The 18,010-nt window shown below is 44.2% G+C and overlaps 1 protein-coding gene across 1 annotated transcript in view; it reads left to right on the top strand.

The window, feature by feature from the left end:
• Positions 1–18,010, top strand: part of CSMD2 (CUB and Sushi multiple domains 2) — a 616,469-nt gene that overhangs the window by 574,849 nt on the left and 23,610 nt on the right. The window contains exons 56-61 of the mRNA XM_064363669.1: positions 3,583–3,756; positions 7,854–8,036; positions 12,801–12,977; positions 14,430–14,609; positions 15,017–15,190; positions 17,749–17,922. Of these exons, the coding sequence (XP_064219739.1) occupies positions 3,583–3,756; positions 7,854–8,036; positions 12,801–12,977; positions 14,430–14,609; positions 15,017–15,190; positions 17,749–17,922 (1,062 nt within the window). The remainder of the gene's footprint in view (positions 1–3,582; positions 3,757–7,853; positions 8,037–12,800; positions 12,978–14,429; positions 14,610–15,016; positions 15,191–17,748; positions 17,923–18,010) is intronic.

Raw genomic sequence — 18,010 nt, 5'->3', positions numbered from 1 at the left:
CAATAAGGCCATTTCACTTTCTTATTCATGTATTCACTGGAACAGCCCTTCTAATTTCCTTCAGGAACTTTTCCTTTGCATTCACAACTTGGCTAATGGTTTGACTCAAGACGCTTAGCTGTAGGGCTGTCTCAGCTTTCAACATGCCTTCCTCACTAAGCTTTTAATCATTCCTAGCTTTTGATTTAAAGTGAGAGACACAACTCTTCATTTCACTTAAACACTCAGGGGACATCATAGGGTCATAGGGCTATTAATTGACCTAATTTCAATACTGGTACATCTCAGGGAATAGGGGCCTCAAGGAGAGGGAGATAGACAAGGAATGGCCAGCCAGCATAGCCGTCAGAACGCACATGACATTTATCAGTTAAGTTCTCCATTTTATGTGGGCATGGTTCGTGGTGCCCCACAACAATTACAATAGTGACATCAAAGATCACTGATCACAGATCACCATAACAGATACAACAATAGTGAAAACATTTGAAATATTGTGAAAATTACCAAAATATGATGCCGAGACACAAAGTGAGCACATGCTATTGGAAAAATGGTGCTGTTAGGCTTACTCAACATAGGATTACCAAAAACCTTTCATTTGTAAAAAAACACAATGTCTGTAAAGCCCACTAAAGCAAAGCACAATAAAACTAGGTGTGCCTGTAACTTATAACCAGCTTCCTTCTTTTAGTATTGGCATGATGTATTTTTTTATCATTGTATTTTTAACTGCTCTCTATCTAAAAAGCATGTAATTGTGATTTTTTAATCCCATCTGACAATCTTTGCTTTCAGCTGAAACCCATTCGCATTTTTTCTTTCTTTTTCTTAGTGAAATATAATTCACACACCATAAAATGCATTATTTTAATGTATACAATTCAGTGATTTTAGTATATTCACAAAGTTGTGCAAGCGTCTTTACTGTCTAATTCCAGAACACTTCCATCATTCCCAAGCAGCCCTTCAAAGCCACCTACCATTCCCCGCCCCCACCCCAGCTCCTGGCAACCTCTGATGTACTTTTCTGTCTCTACAGATTTCCCTGTTCTGGACATTTCATATAAATGGAATCATATGTGTGTCTTTTGTGTCTGGCTACTTCCAGTTAACATAAAATTTTCAAAGTTCATTCGTGTTTTATCATACATCACTACTTTATTCCTTTTGGCCAAATACTATTTCATGATATGACTATACCACATCTTGTTTATCCATTCAACAGTTGATAGATGAACTGAGACTATTATGAACATTTCCACTTTGGGACTATTATGTTTTCATTTTTTGCCTATTATGAATTATGCTGTTTTCAACATTTGTGTCTAAGTTTTTATGTGAACATATGTTGTCAATTCTCCCGGGCATATACCTCAGAGGAAAATTGCAAAGTCTCCTAGGAACCCTATGTTTAACTTATTGAGGAACTGCCAAACTGTTTTCCAAGTGGTTGCACCATTTTCCATTTCTACCAGCAGTGTATGAGAGTTACAGTTTCTCCGTATTCTTTCCTATGCTTGTTATTGTTCATTTTTATCATAGCCATCCTAGTGGATGCAAAGCACTATCTCATTGTAGTTTATATTTGCATTTTTGTAATGACGAATGGTGTTAAGCGTCTTTTTATGCACATACTGTGTAACAAATCATAGTGACTTAATGCAACAGCCATTTTCTTGCTTACCATTGGCAGTTCTGGCAGGGTTGAGTGGAGACAGCTCATCTCTGCTCCACATGTTATTGGCTGTGGTGGCTCAGGTGGGCCTAGAAGATCCGAGATGACCTCACTCACATCTTGGTCTGGCTATCAGCTGGGGCAATGTGATTGTTCTCCACATGGTCCCTCCCCTCATATGAGTTCTTGTCATTCAGTAGTCTATGCCAGACTTCCTTACATGGTGGCTTAGTACTCCAGACAATGAAGGTAGAAGCTGCCAAGCCTCTTAGGATGTAATTCGGCTCAACGTCACTTCCACCATGTTTTGTTATTCGAAGCAAGTCACAAGGCAAGTCTGATCCAAGGGGAGGGGAAACAGACTCCACCCCTTGATGGGAGGAATTGTTAGTATCAGCAGTCTTTGCAGATAATCTACTATGAGCATTTAGAACAATGTTTGACCCATACTAAGACCACACTGAGAGGCGAAGATACCTAAGACCCATTCTTACCATCCCAGTACCTACCAAAATTCATCATCAGGGTCAGCACTGGCCCAATCCAGGTTTTACCTCTTGATCACTTGTCGTGGTCTGCCTGCATGCTATGCCCTGTGTCCTTTCTGGGTACAGTGACTACAGGGATCTCCTACCAGACTCCAAGATTTAGTCCAACTCATTATCATCTCTCCTTGAACTCTTGCAACAGCTCCCTCTTTCTTGCACCACCTGGTCCTTTCTCCACACAGTAGTCAGTATAATCTTGTTAAAATGTAAATCAGATCGTGTAACTCGAGTGGCTTCCCAACATGCTTCTAATAAAATCCAAATTTCATGCCATCATCTGGCTCGTAGTGGCCTCTCCACCCTTGTCTTCTTCCATTCTGTCCTGGCTCGTTCCAGTCCAGCATCCCTGGCTTCCTTGCTGTCTCTCAAACACAGCAAACTCACCCTGGCCTCTGGGCCTTTATACCTGATGTTCCATCCCCGACAATGCTCTTCCCCAAGATTTTGCATGGCTGGCCTCTTCACATCATTCAAGTTACTTCTCAAAGTCACTTGATCTTCCCTGATGATCCTATTCAAAAATTGTACCTTCATCTCATCCCAGGACACTCTTTTCCTGACACAGCTTTTCATAGCAACCCCTGGAATTACCTACTCATTTTCTTTCTTGTAGTCTCTCTTCCCCCGCGAGAATATTAGCATAGACTTTGTTCTCCCAAACACATGGAGTGCCTAGCACGTGACAGGCACTCAATAAATGTGTGTTGAGTAAATGCAAGAACCTTAGGATCAACTTGTGACAAGATCAATGGAAGGCCAACCCCAGCGATGCTGAAAGCATTGCCCTGCCCTCGCCTAGACATCTCAATTCTGGTGTTCTAACCTTGTCACTTATTTTCAGTTACACTTCAGTGTTTTAGTAAAGGGAACTTGCATACTATAGGGGATAGGTTGGGGACGACTGATGAGGGAACTGTAAGATGCAGTTAGAAAAGGTCTATAACTGGCTCCCATTCTGGAATCTGGGGCTAGTGAAGACAGTCCTAGGGTGACAGTGCTCCCATTTTGTCTTATGTATACTCTGTGTAACACCTTCCTGCCCAGAGGTATCTTGAGTAGGAGGAAATAGGGAGAGGTAAGCACAAGAGGCAAGAAAGAAAAAAATCTAATGTTATTGTGTATCTGCTACATGCTAAGCAGGTATTATTCTTGATTTCATAGATACGGAAACTGTCCCCTGAGGTGGGTGGGCATTGTCTGCCAATGCCAGGTGGGTGTGCCAGCAGGAAGTTTGCTTCAATAGACACACTCAGATTTCTCTTCTTCCCTGCCTCCTGCTTCAAGAAGCCTAGCATGTATTGTGTGATGGTGATCCATCCCTGTGCAGTCACTGAGATGTTTGTTCTTCCCCCACAGTGGTGTCCTGTGGCCATCCAGGCTCCCCGCCTCACTCCCAGATGTCTGGAGACAGCTACATTGTGGGAGCGGTGGTGCGGTACAGCTGCACCGGCAAGCGGACTCTGGTGGGAAACAGCACCCGCATGTGTGGGCTGGATGGCCACTGGACTGGCTCCCTCCCTCACTGTTCAGGTACGAGGCATGGCACTGGGGAAAGGGCTCCAATGGAACACTTGACTGATGGGATATGGACAAGCCCCCAAGGTGTGAGCATGATTGATGGATGGGAGGAAATCAGACCTCGGAACCCTTGAAAGCACAGTGAGATGAGTTCCCATCAGAACTTCAGCCTTTGGCAGGCTGAGCTGAGTCAGCTCTGGCCATGCCCAGGGATTGCAAAACTAGAAAGGGCACAACTTTTTAGGTCAACCTATGGCCAGAGTCCTGTCCAGACATTTGATTTTATGTGTTCCTGGGGACAGTTCAAGTCTTCCTGTCGATCAGCTCAGGTCCAAGCCCACTCCCATGTTCTCTCTTCACACTCCTAGGCCCCAGCCTGTTTCCTGCTTCCTTTTCTTATCACTGCCCCTCAACTTGTCCTATGTCCCAGCTACCTAGTGGGGTGCAGTCTTCTTCCCTACTGCATTGAAACACCAGTCCCCAGACTTTTCCTATTAAGTTCATTTTACTGCTAATGAGGACACCGATAAATGCTATCAAAATAACAAATGTAGAGAACTGCCAAAGGTCCCATCTGCATAGTATCCAAACCAGAAATGAATGTGTAATATCGTATAACTGAGCAAAATATTTACAAGTGAATTGTCCCACCAATAGCAGAAACCACCAAGCTAAAATATTAGAGCCTTGCAGCTTTGTCTTCTTTGAGAGGGTCCTGCCTGGCCTTGGGAAGGGATTCCATGTCGCCCGCAAGAGGGCAGCTGCTCGTGTAGCTTGATGGTCCTCAGGGGGCCCACCTTGGCATTGAAATTAACCCCTAGTCCTTCCCAGGCCAGATCCCCTCAGAGGAAAGGAACATGACCTCTTCCTAATACAGAAGCCTTCTCCTTGATGTGGGACCTTACCCTTAAGATGTGCCACTGTTCTTGCAGTTTGACATTCCCAGTGAGCCTGCCTCCCAAAAGTCAGGTCACCGCCAAAATGTTTAACAAGATATTCATTACATCTCTCTAGAAAGTAGAGAGTCCCAAAGCCACTGTTTCAAAGGGCTGTTGGTTACCCAGGAAATCTCAGACACATCATTCTATATGATCATCCAGGACTTTGGCCTCTCACCCCTATTAATCTCATTAATCACCTAATTAAGGAACTGGGCAGGACTACATAGGAGCCATGAGGACTCATTTAAGCTGGGCTAGACTCCAGCCTTCCTGGAGCTCTCTAAAAACAGAATGAGAAGGGACTCAGTCAACACAAAGGCTATATAGTGAGTTAACCTTAAATGCCTTAGATGGGAACATGAGGGATGAGAAGAATAGGTGATTAGGAAGTAACATTAGGTATATACCATATATCTAGAGATGGTTCCTCCCTTCCTGAAACAGATGTCATCTTTTGCAACGGCATCTCCTGCCAGTCCCATGAAATACACATTCATGGATTCCAGGTCAAAGTTTTGAGTCTCATCGTGTCCAAGCAGTGGACCCAACTGTTGCACCACAATACCTCCTGAGTCCTTGAGTCATAAGCCACTGGGCCACCAAGGCTATGGAGAGATTTCTGGAGTTCGAGACCTACTTCAGGAAGTTCCCCACCCACAGCTCCACTGGCATTCTCTTTGCCTCTTCAGTAAATAGTTGCCATCTATCTACTCTGTCCCTGTGGTGCCATATCCTATACAGACTCCCTTCTTTCATTGAACTAGAAGCCTCCATTACTGTAGTGGGGGCCATTCTGGAAGAAAAAGGCCCTAGGACTGAACACCACTGTATTAGTCTGTTCTTACACTGCCAAAAGACATACCTGATACTGGGTAATTTATAAACAAAGAGGTTTAATCAGCTCACAGTTCTGCAGGCTGTACAGGCTTCTGCTTCTGTGAAGGTCTCAGGAAACTTACAGTCATGGCAGAAGGAGTAGCAGGCACATCTTCACACAGCTGGCAGGAGAGACAGCAAAGCAGGGAAGTGCGACACACTTTCGGGCAACCAGATCTCATGAGAACTCACTCACTATCACGAGAACAGCAAGGGGGAAATCCACTCCATTATCCAATCACCTCTCACCAGGTCTCTTCTCCAACTTGGGGATTACAATTCAGCCTGAGATTTGAGTGAGGACACAGAGCCAAACCATGTCAACCCGCTTGTGCCTAGTTTACAATTGTGTTGGCTCCAGCTGAGGTCAGCTAGCCAGTGTGTGGGGTTAGAGCTGCTCACTATCAAGATTGTTTCCAGGGAGACCCAGTTCTGCCTGTTGCATGAATTACATCCTGGAAACCTTCAAAAGATAAGAAAACCTAGCCAAATGTGATGGGCTCTCTTTTATTAATGTTTACATCGAAGGTTAAATGAATCCCCCTTCCGTGGTGAGAAACATAATGGAGAACATGTGGTTATGTAGTGTCTCACAGTCTGAGACTAGACAAGAAAAGGGAATAATCCCGAGGTTGAGAAGTGGAAGAGACATAAATGGAAAGTGGTGGGGTACACATGACTTAAACATTTATTGGCTCCAACAAACTAGATGTGGTCACTCCGATGTTACCATTTGATGCCCACACATGGTTACATGAGGAGACAGATTCCATGACAGTTGTAACTATCTTCTCACACAGTCGTCACTTATTCTGTAACTTTTATGTCTTTCCTCATGTTTACCATGGCCTGGACTGATCTAAGGACATCCCCTGCACATTTCTGTATCACGAAATGTGTTGGCCCTGCAGGGTGGACAATAGATCTTGTGGCTTTGTCTCCTGTTCTCTACCCTTCTTCACCCCTTGGGTCCTTAGAGCTCTCTTGAGTGGGCTTGCGCAATACCAGCAGCCAGAAAAATGCAGGAATGTAGTAAGAGGCAGGGGTGGAGCAAATATGAAATGAAAGGGTCTGAGATGTTTAATCTAGAGCTCACCTGTATTGCATAATTCGTGAGTAGGGAATCCTCAGTGAAAGGCCCAGCATTGGTAACTTTGAATGTTTATCATTTCTTTGTGGTGAGAACATTTAAAATTCTCTCCTACAGTTATTTGGAAATATACAATGCATGCATCAAAACATCACCTCGTACCCCATAATATATACAATGATTATTTGTCAATTAAAGAGAAAATGAAACTCTTTTTTTTTTTTTTTTTTTTTTTTTTTGAGACGAAGTTTCGCTCTTGATACCCAGGCTGGAGCGCAATGGCGCGATCTCGGCTCACCGCAATCTCCGCCTCCTGGGTTCAGGCAATTCTCCTGCCTCAGCCTCCTGAGTAGCTGGGATTACAGGCACGCGCCACCGTGCCCAGCTAATTTTTTGTATTAGTAGAGACGGGGTTTCACCATGTTGACCAGGATGGTCTCGATCTCTTGACCTCGTGATCCACCCGCCTCGGCCTCCCAAAGTGCTGGGATTACAGGCTTGAGCCACCGCGCCCGGCCGAAACTCTTTAAAAAGTAACAAATAAATAAATAAAGGCCCTGGATCAAGATTCAAGTCAGGCTGCTGAGACATGAAGCTATGCTAAGGAGTTTGGACTTTATCCTATGGGCATTGGGAAGCCAGTAGAGATGTTTCTGCACAAAAAAATTATTTGAAGAAAAATGGTTGGTGATTGTTAAGATTAGAGGACAAAGTAAAAGATGGATTAGAGGGATAGTTTACAAGGAAGGGACATTAGTTGGGAGGCTCTTGCAATAGTTCTGGCAAAGAATGTTGAATGTCTAAGCTAAGACAGTGGCATAGGAGAGGAGATGGGACTACAGAAACAGCAGGCATTTGTAGGAAAGAGGGGAAGGGGAAAAGGAGGACATGTGGCCAGTTTGAATCACTGAAATTTCAGACTGGCGCAAGCCACAGAGCGTTTCCTCCGCCTTCTTGCTTCCCCTCCCTGTGTGGTTCCCAGGGACTTACCCAGGACCTCAGATCTTCGTATTCTTCCACCATTGTGTAGGAAGGCAGGAGCACGTGCAGGTAACTTGTGCTAGGCCCAGTCAGGTGTCACCTCCCTCATTCATTGGGCCCACTGCTTCCCCTCAGTCACATCCCAATATCCTTCTCCCCCACTTCTTCACTCCCTTTTCTTCCATGAAAAACAACCGGGTTTGTGTGGCTGTGGTCCATAGGAACCAACATGGGAGTTTGCGGTGACCCTGGGATCCCAGCTCATGGCATCCGTTTGGGGGACAGCTTTGATCCAGGCAGTGTGATGCGCTTCAGCTGTGAAGCTGGCCACGTGCTCCGGGGATCGTCAGAGCGCACCTGTCAAGCCAATGGCTCATGGAGTGGCTCGCAGCCTGAGTGTGGAGGTAATGTATGTGACCATTCTGCTTCTCCCCTTTGCCCAGCCCCAGAGCTCACCCCTGCTCCTGCTCTTATTCCCAGGCACCTGCCCTCACAGAGAAAACCGTGGCCCCATTCGAACCCTCAGCCCGGCTGTTAGGGACTGCAAAAGATAATTCATGTGCATTTTCATTAGTAATTGAAAGACAAACATATTCCCACCCTCATCTCAAAAGCGAAGAAATCAAAAAAGACTGAATTTGACCCACTATTTCATTCATTTCCCATATAGTTTCATTCAGTAGCTATGTGCCAAGTGCTGTGGAATGTGATGGAAACACAATAGTGACCACGATGGACACTGCCATGGTGTGAATGTTTGTGACCTCCCAAAATTATATGTTGAAACCTGGTCACCCAGTGATAGTATTAGGAAGTAGGGCCTTGGGAAGTGATTAGGTCATGGAATGGTATTAATGCTCTTATTGAAAAAAAAAAAATACCCCAGAAAGCTCCCTTTCCCTTCTGCCATGTGAGGACACAGCAAGAAGGCACCATCTCCGAGCCTGGACAGACAGAGACACACATCTTGCTCTCCTGGGGCTTACAGTAAGGGAAGAGGCTACATTAGACAAATATCCAATGTGCCAAAAGATATACAAATCCAATTTTACAAAACCCTTTCGAAGTAATCTAGGCCCTCAGTGGTGTTGTCTGAGTAGCACCAATAGGAGAAATTACTATTTTTCCATATGCTCCTAAGTTTCTGGGGAAAAAAAATTTTAATCTTTCTCTCCAAAGTCCAACCTTTTGCAGCTGGTCCCCAGATCTCTGTCTCTCTCTTTCTAAAATGCAGCCTGCATAGTACTCTCCTAGGCAGGAAGCAGGTTCAGCAGCTGAGAGTAAGGTTGAGTGAGAAGATGTGGAAGAGGAAGATATGAAATAATCATCTAGCAAGGTACGAGTGGAATGGAATTGGGAAGTGTGGAATGGCCAGGCAGCACTGAGGGCTCACTTAAGGTGGGGGATCATTAATTTAAAGTAAGAGCAGTCAGCGTCAGACTGTGTTTTTGTTCAACCTCATTTTGCTACCTAGTGTGGGCACAGGGCAGACAGTACATTGGGTACAGAGCTGGAGATTTGCCAAGCAACGAAGACATTGGCAGAAGCAGCAAGGGAAAAGAGGGTGAATGTGAGGCAGAGATTATGATGGATCTTGGCATCTAAGCTGGGTAAGGAGGGAGCAGATTTTTGAGTGGAGTCAAAGGCAGTGAGAAAATGGTAGGATCAATGGATTATAGATCCCCATAGGACTAATCACCAGAAAACAAATCACAGAGAAAGGGAGCTGAGGGGACAGGAGGCAGTGGTTAGACAGCAGGCTGCTGGACACTGAGCTTGTGGAGTAGTCCTGCAGAGCAAGGGAGATGCTCTAGCCCGGGGTGGGGTCCAATCTTTTGGCTCCCCTGAGCCACGAAGAATTATCTTGGGCCATCCATAAAATACACTAACAGTAACAATAGCTGACAAGCTAAAAAAGAAATCACAAAAAAAGTCTCATAATATTTTAAGACAGTTTATGAATTTGTGTTGGACCATATTCAAAGCCATCCTGGGCCACATGCGCCCATGGGTCGCGGGTTAAACAGGTTTGCTCTAGTCCATCACCATCAGGGGACTCCTGCCTAGGAAATGAGACAATGGAGTCAGAGCCCCCCCGCCATTTGTCTTCCCCAATTCCTGCCTTTCTCGTGGTGCTATTTGCAAAGTTTGTTTCTGTGGAATTTTGCAGGCATAGCAAGAGAGGTTTGTGGCATTGGGAGAGTGTAATGCAAGGGAAAATTTAGTATATTCTTGTGTATTCATGTGACCCACATCCCCATCCATACTACTGAGATGCCAGGTGGAGTCACTTACCATGTCAGTTACCTGAGTGTTCAGGGACAGAAAGTGGATGGTTATGAGTTTGGACCCAGAAGTGAATGTTTGTTAAATGAAAGAGAGAGAATATACATATGCACACTCAACCTTACTCTCAGCTGTTAAATCAGATCCGTGTGGCTCTGATGACTTCTCTTGACAAACTCCTACCTGTCCTTAAAGGTTCTACTCAAACTCCTATCTCCAGTCCCAATAAGATGCCTCCTTCTTTGTGCTTTTTCCCTTCAACAATAGCACTTAATATATCATACCTTAATTCATCTGTTGATTGGTAGGTTTCTTAGAATAGACTAAGCTCCTCAAGGGGACATAGCCTGGTCACTGTTGTATTCCAGGCACCCAAGCCACACAAATATTTGCTGAATGAATGAGTGTCAAGGCTTATCTGTTGGGCTAATTATATAGGAATCATTTTGTAGATTTTATTTTGGGACCACATAAATGTTGTACATACTTAGAAAATTAAATTAAATCAAAGATTAGAAACATGCAATGTCTAAATATCAAAATCCTTATGGAAACAAATGAACCTAACTGTGTATCAAGTTGATGACTTAATAACCCCAATACTTATTTCAACTGACTTGAAAAAATGGAATTTGACTATGGTGTATATCCCAATGCCAGAGAGCTACAAAGAAAACTTAAACTGTTCTCAGCAATTGTATTGTTAACAATAATATTGATATTACTATCCTGAAACTATTACATATGCAATACCATAATATATATGGATAAAACAAATACAAGTTATTTATTGTCATTAAGAATTAAGATTTTCAGAATAAAAGAGATAAAATATAAAAATTTAAAAGTTAAAGAAAAAACCTTAATCCTAAATTTGGATTGATAGTATAAATTCATATTTTCTCTTTTTAATTATTTTTTATTTTTTCAAATTTATGAGGTACGTGTAAAATTTTGTTATGGATATGTAATGCACAGTGGTCAAGTCAGGGTATTTAGGCTGTCCATCACCCAAGTGCAATACATTTTTCCCTATAGTCACCCTACTCTGCTATCGAGCGCTGAACTTATTTCTTCTTTCTAACTGTATGTTCATGCTCTTTAACCCACTTTTCTTCATCTTCCCACTCCCCTGACTCACCCTTCCCAGTCTCTGTTATCTGTTTTTCCACTCTGTGCATTCATGTGATCCCAATGTGTTTTCAATTTAAGAAGTTACTTTCCCAGCTCTAACTCTAAAAGTCTAGAATCAATGACCAGATCAATGGCAATGAGTACCCTTAGTGCCTGGATTGTGGTCCATTCTCCGTTAAAAGAAACTAGACTCTTTAGAGAAATGGCTAATTTCTGGGCTGGTGCAGGAAATATACAAGACAAATATGGAACATCTCATCACTCCAGCAAGGATTCCACCAAAGATAACTGGGGTCACATTAAAGGGACTCAGGAGCCACTGGAAGAGCCCATTGGCCAAAGATGGAGAATCTGAGCATCAATAAGAATAATAATGGCAATGGATGGGAACATAGAAAATATCTTTAGATCCATGAGTTCAAAAATGATTCTTAAATAAACACATTGGTCACTTTTGGAGTTTGCTAGGAAACTAACTCATTATTCTGACATTAGATTTAAAACAAAAACCACACATAAAAAATCAAGCATTATCTGGCCTTCCTATATGAACAGTATTTCAGCATAAGCAGATATTTGATGATAGGAAATTTCTTTCTTAATGAACTCTAGCTAATACAGAAAGAATGATAGAATTAGAATATCATCACTTTCCAATCCCTGATGAAGTAATGAATCTGGTCAATAATCATCAATGACTGCTAAAACTATTAAGTGAAAAACTAATGGAGGCTTCATAATGCCACGTAAGGCAGGCAAGCCCAAAATCATTGATGAGCCTCCACATCATGAACAAGAAAACACCCAGACATTCTGTGCCTCCTGATTCAGTGCAATAGGAAAGGCCCAAAACCACCTATGATTATCATTGCCAAAAAGTAGAAGTTGATTACAGGAAGGAACTATAGGGGATAGAGGAACATGTTAAACTATATCTCATTGATGTAGTTAGCAAAATCCAGAAAGTGTGTTCTACAGGACAGATGTTCTGGTTTCTGTAACAAATAGATTACAGAAGCAGAAATAATAGTCTCTGGTTTAAAAGTCTTAGAGATATGTCAACCAAATGTCATGTGTGGACCCTATTTGGATCCTGATTCAAACAAATCAACTGTTAAAAAAAGAGAGAGATGGCTGGGCATGGTGGCTCATGCCTGTAATCCCAGCACTTTGGGAGGCTAAGGCAGGTGGATCACGAGTCAAGAGTTCAAGACCAGCCTGGCCAATATGGTGAAACCCTGTCTCAACTGAAAATACAAAAATTAGCCAGGTGTGGTGGCCCACACCTGTAGTCCCAGCTACTTGGGAGGCTAAGGCAGAAGAATTGCTTGAACCCAAGAGGCAGAGGTTGCAGTGAGCCAAGATCATGCCATTGCACTCCAGCCTGGATGACAGAGTGAGACTCTATCTCAAAAAAAAAAGAGAGAGAAAGGCAATTGAGGAAAATCAAGCACTGATGGGATATTTGGTGATATTAAGCAATTATGTTTAAATTTTTAAGGACGGTAATAGAATAGATCATCTTTTTTCTTTTAAAAAAGTAGAATTTGTTTAGAAATTTCAAAAGATTCATAGGGGTTTCTCCTTCCTGTCTAGGGGTGAGATAATTTGATGCAAAAGCAGCATGAGAGGCATTTCTATCCATGGGGTTCCAACATAGCATGTGGCTTCCACTCTGGGCAGTTCTCAGTCCCCTAGGTGATGCCCACCATGGTTCTGGTGAATAATGTGCATTTTTGTCTTCCTAGTGATCTCTTGTGGGAACCCCGGGACTCCAAGCAATGCCCGAGTCATGTTCAGTGATGGCCTGGTTTTCTCCAGCTCTATCGTCTATGAGTGTCGGGAAGGATACTACGCCACAGGCCTGCTCAGCCGTCACTGCTCAGTCAATGGTACCTGGACAGGCAGTGACCCCGAGTGCCTCGGTGAGAGCCCAGGCCCTGTGGACTCCATGGCCAACAGGGGCCCAGATCCTGCATGCTAGAGGAGAAGGCTATCCATGGAAGATGGTGCAGGATGGTTGGGATGGTGGGAGCCTGAACGAGAATCATATGAATAGCCTCTGTTGAGCATATGCTGTGTGGCAGCCGCTGGGCTAAGTGCTTCATTTCGTATGCATGTGTCATTGGATCTTCACCACAACTCCATGAAGTAGCTACTGTTATCCCCATTTTGTATATGAGATGGCTGAGGTTCAGAGAGGCAGAGAATATATATTGGCCATTTCTCAAGCTCTACCCAATTCCTTGGGCTTTCCCTTTTCTCTCTTAGGATCAAACCCCATGACTCAACCTGATTCTCTTTTCACTTCAAAGATGCAGCTATCCACCATCTTTGTTGCTTCCTTCTCTCCTTGTACCTGACCCCACCCAGTATGGGTTCCTGAGCACGGTGTAGCCTCACAGCTCCCATTTCTTGCTCCTCTCAAGGGTATCCCCAGACATTTTCCAGGAAAAGTGAGTCACTGGGGGATCCAGATGGAGGGAAGAGACAGGACGAGGAAATGTGACAATATTCTCCCTGTCAAAGTCCTAGTCTGTGATTTCAGCTCCATCTGAAATCCCATGTCAAGTTCACTTGGGTTTTGAGATCAGAGCTCACCAAGCCCCACCCTCAGTGATGCAATGACATAGGCATGACCATTTCATGGGCCGTAAGACCCTGCTTCTGGGCTGTTGTCCCTAGGAGTCCTCTGTAGGTGCTGTTGGGCCTATAGAGACCTCCTAGGTACAATAGCAGATAATAAGATGTACTCCTCAGCAGACAAATTAATTGCCTTATGTGGTCCATTAACATACCTTAGGCTCTTCAAACAGAAAACTTCCTTTCCCTGGGCCCTAGCCTCATTTAGGAACTCAGCCCTCTGGACACTTTGTCTTAGAGAGGGCATTTTGAATAAGGTGAATCTTCATAGCCCAAGTTGCAGCAATGCATAAGGACCCTGTGGGCAAGGACAGGGCCAATGCCAGGGATTTGACCAAACAAAATTTAAATGGGCAAGCTGAGTATGGTGGCTCATGCCTGTAGTCCCAGCTACTCAGAAGGCCGAGGTGGGAGGATCGCATGAGCCCAGGAGTTCAAGGCTGCAGTGAGCCATGATTGTGCCTCTGCACTCCAGCCTGGGTGATAGAGTAAGACCCTGAAGAAAAGAAAAGAAAAGAAAGAAAGGAAAGAGAGAGAGAAGAGAAAGAAAGAAGGAACGAAAGAAGAAAGAAATTTAGAATGGGTAATGCCCAACTGGGATCCTGTGAGGAGACAGGGCATCCCTGATCTGATAGTTTCCCTTCTTGGATGTGTGCAGGGAGTGATAGGGATGGTACTGGAGGAGAAATGGGGTGCAGGCCAGGAGTGAACAATGTGTGTCTCTCTTATCCTAGTCATAAACTGTGGTGACCCTGGGATTCCAGCCAATGGCCTTCGGCTGGGCAATGACTTCAGGTACAACAAAACTGTGACATACCAGTGTGTCCCTGGCTATATGATGGAGTCACATAGAGTATCTGTGCTGAGCTGCACCAAGGACCGGACATGGAATGGAACCAAGCCTGTCTGCAAAGGTGTGTCTGGGGGCTGCAGATGTGGACAGAGGGCCAAAGAAGATACAAAAGTGAGATGTAGGACCCTGAACATCTACCTAGAAGGTAGAGGGGTGAAAGGCCAAGCCCTCACACCTTATCAGGGGGTGTGCAGGGTGAGAACCGGCCCCTGAACATCTGCCAGGAGCGAATCAGAAGTACCAAGATGAGGCCTGGCCCATGAGCATTGAGGGGAGGTCCTGCAAACAGAAGGCATTGTAAGGTGCAAAAATATCAGAACTCCCACAGAAAGAGGGGCCCCTTTCTGGTTTTTCCTGTTTAGCCTAGACTCTAGGCAGGTGCAGTGTAGTCAGTGATACCAATGATAGTGACAGGGGCTGGTTTCCCAGGACAGCATCAGAACTCAGCCTGCATTGTTCTCCCTCCAGCTCTCATGTGCAAGCCGCCTCCTCTCATCCCCAATGGGAAGGTGGTGGGGTCTGACTTCATGTGGGGCTCAAGCGTGACTTATGCCTGCCTAGAGGGGTACCAGCTCTCCCTGCCCGCGGTGCTCACCTGTGAGGGGAATGGGTCCTGGACCGGAGAGCTGCCTCAGTGTTTCCGTAAGTTGCTCACAATTTCCTTTGGTGCATCCTATTTGATAGCTCCTTCCCCTTGCCTCCTCGGAGCTTTGTGGCTGGAAGGCCCAGAATAGGTATTCCCCTCCCCAAAACCAGGGAGGAGCTTTATCAAAGACAGTGTTAAAGAGGAAGGAAGTGGAAAGGAAGAAAATGAGGATCCCTCAATTGAGCCCTGGTATCAGACACTGTCTAGAGTCACAGAAGGAAATTAAGCTAGAGATACTGTGGGTGTTTTTTGACCTGAAGGGTTGTTAACTGTATGGAATAGTGCTCAAAGATCTGGGGGTACCCAGTCCTAGAAACGTGTCTGTTTTTATGGAAAATGGCCTGCACAGAAAAGACTTCTAGGAAACCTGTGATTTTTCTGGTGAGATGCTTTGTTTTTATCCACCTGACCCAGTTGTATCCTGAGGAGCCGCAAGTCTATTCCAGGGCTTGTTCTTTACTGAGGTCCCCAATTAGCAGGTTCCAGGTCACTTATTCTTGTCACACCCCATGAATGGGTTCTGGAAGGTTTTCTCCATGCCCATGCTTTGAACAAACAGTAGGACCTATTTTTCTAATTGCCATTCATCTAATTCTGCAGAAAACTACCCATATACTCATGACACTGTTTTGGGTACTGTGAAAATTTGCTTTCATCTGGGAATTTCTGTAGAGATTAGGGCCAGCAGCTCAAAACTGGACACAGGCACTGGAGTTACCCTCTCCAGCCTTCACCTGCTACCAGGATCAAGCCTGGACTCAGCAACCTTGCTTTTCCTCTGGAGAAATAATTCATATCAACAATGAATTACGGTCATCATGAAAAAAATTTACCTATTAGAAAATACCAAAAAAAAGAAAGTAAAATTATCTGAACTCACACTTTCCAGTGATAACCGCAATTCAGCTTTTGATTGTGCTCCCACATGAATCACTGTGCATTTTTGCGTAGATAGTGATATGTATACATTTTCTAGAACGGGTATTGGCTCATGGTGTGCGTACTGTTTCATAACTTGTATTCATTGATAGGCCACCAAAACCTTCCCATCAACACCTTTCTACCTTTCTTTATCAATATTTACTGACCTATGCATTATCATTTTTAATGGCTTTAAAGAATTTCCTTGTAGATACAAGTTGTTTAATCTTTCCCACTGGTGATGAATTTAGATGATCTCCAACTTAATCATGTTAAAAGCAGTCCTGCAATATGTATTCCTGAAAATTACCTATCTTTACCCCTGCAGTAAAGCCCCAGACATGAGAATGCTGGGCCGAGGGCAGTCACGCTTCCCTTCTTGGCATATGTTGTCAAACTACCTTCTAGAAAGCGTCCCAATTTACATTCCCCACAGCAGTTTATGAGAATGTTTCTGGATGCACATCCTCATCAACAATGGATTGTGCCAGTATTTTTAAAATATTTACCAGCCTGAGGAGCTTACAAAGATATCTCATTACTTTAATTGGCAGCACATTGCTAATGAGAAAGGCCACGCCGGTTGCTCTTCACTGGTCAGCCATTTGTGGTTCTGGTTCTTTCAGTTGCCTCCTTCTGGATACGGCAACTTCCCGTCAGCTTGGTTTCCAAACTGACTTCTGATTGGTCAGCATAGACTCCCCAGCCCTCAGGGCAGAGGCTGCAGGTTCAGCTTCATTTTATTTCGCATGTGGTTATGAACCTCATGAGCCTATGTACGCAAACACACACACACACATTTGCATCATAGCATAAAGCGATGCTTGAAGTGATATCATGGTGAGCTTTTGCCTTTGGTAGTCAATTTTTAATGACACTCTCTGATGTTTACATGGCCTGAATAAAATGGGTACACCCATACACTACCCACCGCAGTATAAATGAGCACCCTTTGGGGAAAGAAATTTGAAACTACACATCAAGAGCTGTGAACATGTTCAACCCTTTAAAAATAATGAGTTCACTCCTAGATAAATTCTCCTAAGAAAATAATACATATGAAAATAATATGTGTGAAAGAAGAGTTATATGTAACTGTGTAATAGAAAAAGCCCAATATAAGGGTTATGATAAAATACAATTATGGTACAACCACCTGTTGCTAATTGTGTAGCCATAAGTAATGATGATGTCATAAACATAGAAAATGTTTACAAGATAATGCTAAGTGAATGAAACAAGATTTACCATCGCATGGGCTTGGGTTTGCCGCTCCACACAAGTTTACATACAACTGAACTAAGACTAGAAAAGAATGTGCGTGAAAATGGAAAGAAAGTTTTGGATGATGGGATTGTCATTTATTTTTCTTCTTTGTTCTAAACTTCCTGTGATGTTACTCCATTACTTGGATCATTATTTATAAGCACTCTGAATGTAGGAGGGAGAGGAAGCCCACATCAGCAGCAGCACCACAGCAGGTGGAAGCACCTACCTGGGGCTGCCCTGGTTCCCAGAGTTCAAGCTGAACCAGGAAGGGAGCAGCACCAAGAACAAAGGTGGGGGTGTGGGACTGGAGGACCTGGGTTCTAGAAAGCAACTTAGACCTGCCTTTCTTCCTTCGTCTTCCCAGCTGTGTTCTGCGGGGATCCTGGTGTCCCGCCCCGTGGGAGGAGAGAGGACCGAGGCTTCTCCTACAGGTCATCTGTCTCCTTCTCCTGCCATCCCCCTCTGGTGCTGGTGGGCTCTCCACGCAGGTTTTGCCAGTCAGATGGGACATGGAGTGGCACCCAGCCCAGCTGCATAGGTGAGAGGTCATCTGGAACAGGGAGCATCCTGGCTGGGGTGGGGGGACCTTCTTTTTGGGCCTGAGATGATGACTTTCCTTCCCTGTC

Source organism: Aotus nancymaae, unplaced genomic scaffold (assembly GCF_030222135.1).
Source record: "Aotus nancymaae isolate 86718 unplaced genomic scaffold, 86718_ANA_hifiasm-v0.15.2.pri h1tg000053l, whole genome shotgun sequence".
Lineage (NCBI taxonomy): Eukaryota > Metazoa > Chordata > Mammalia > Primates > Aotidae > Aotus > Aotus nancymaae.
The sequence above is the reverse complement of the archived record's forward strand: the minus strand, read 5'-3'. Positions and strand labels throughout refer to the sequence as shown.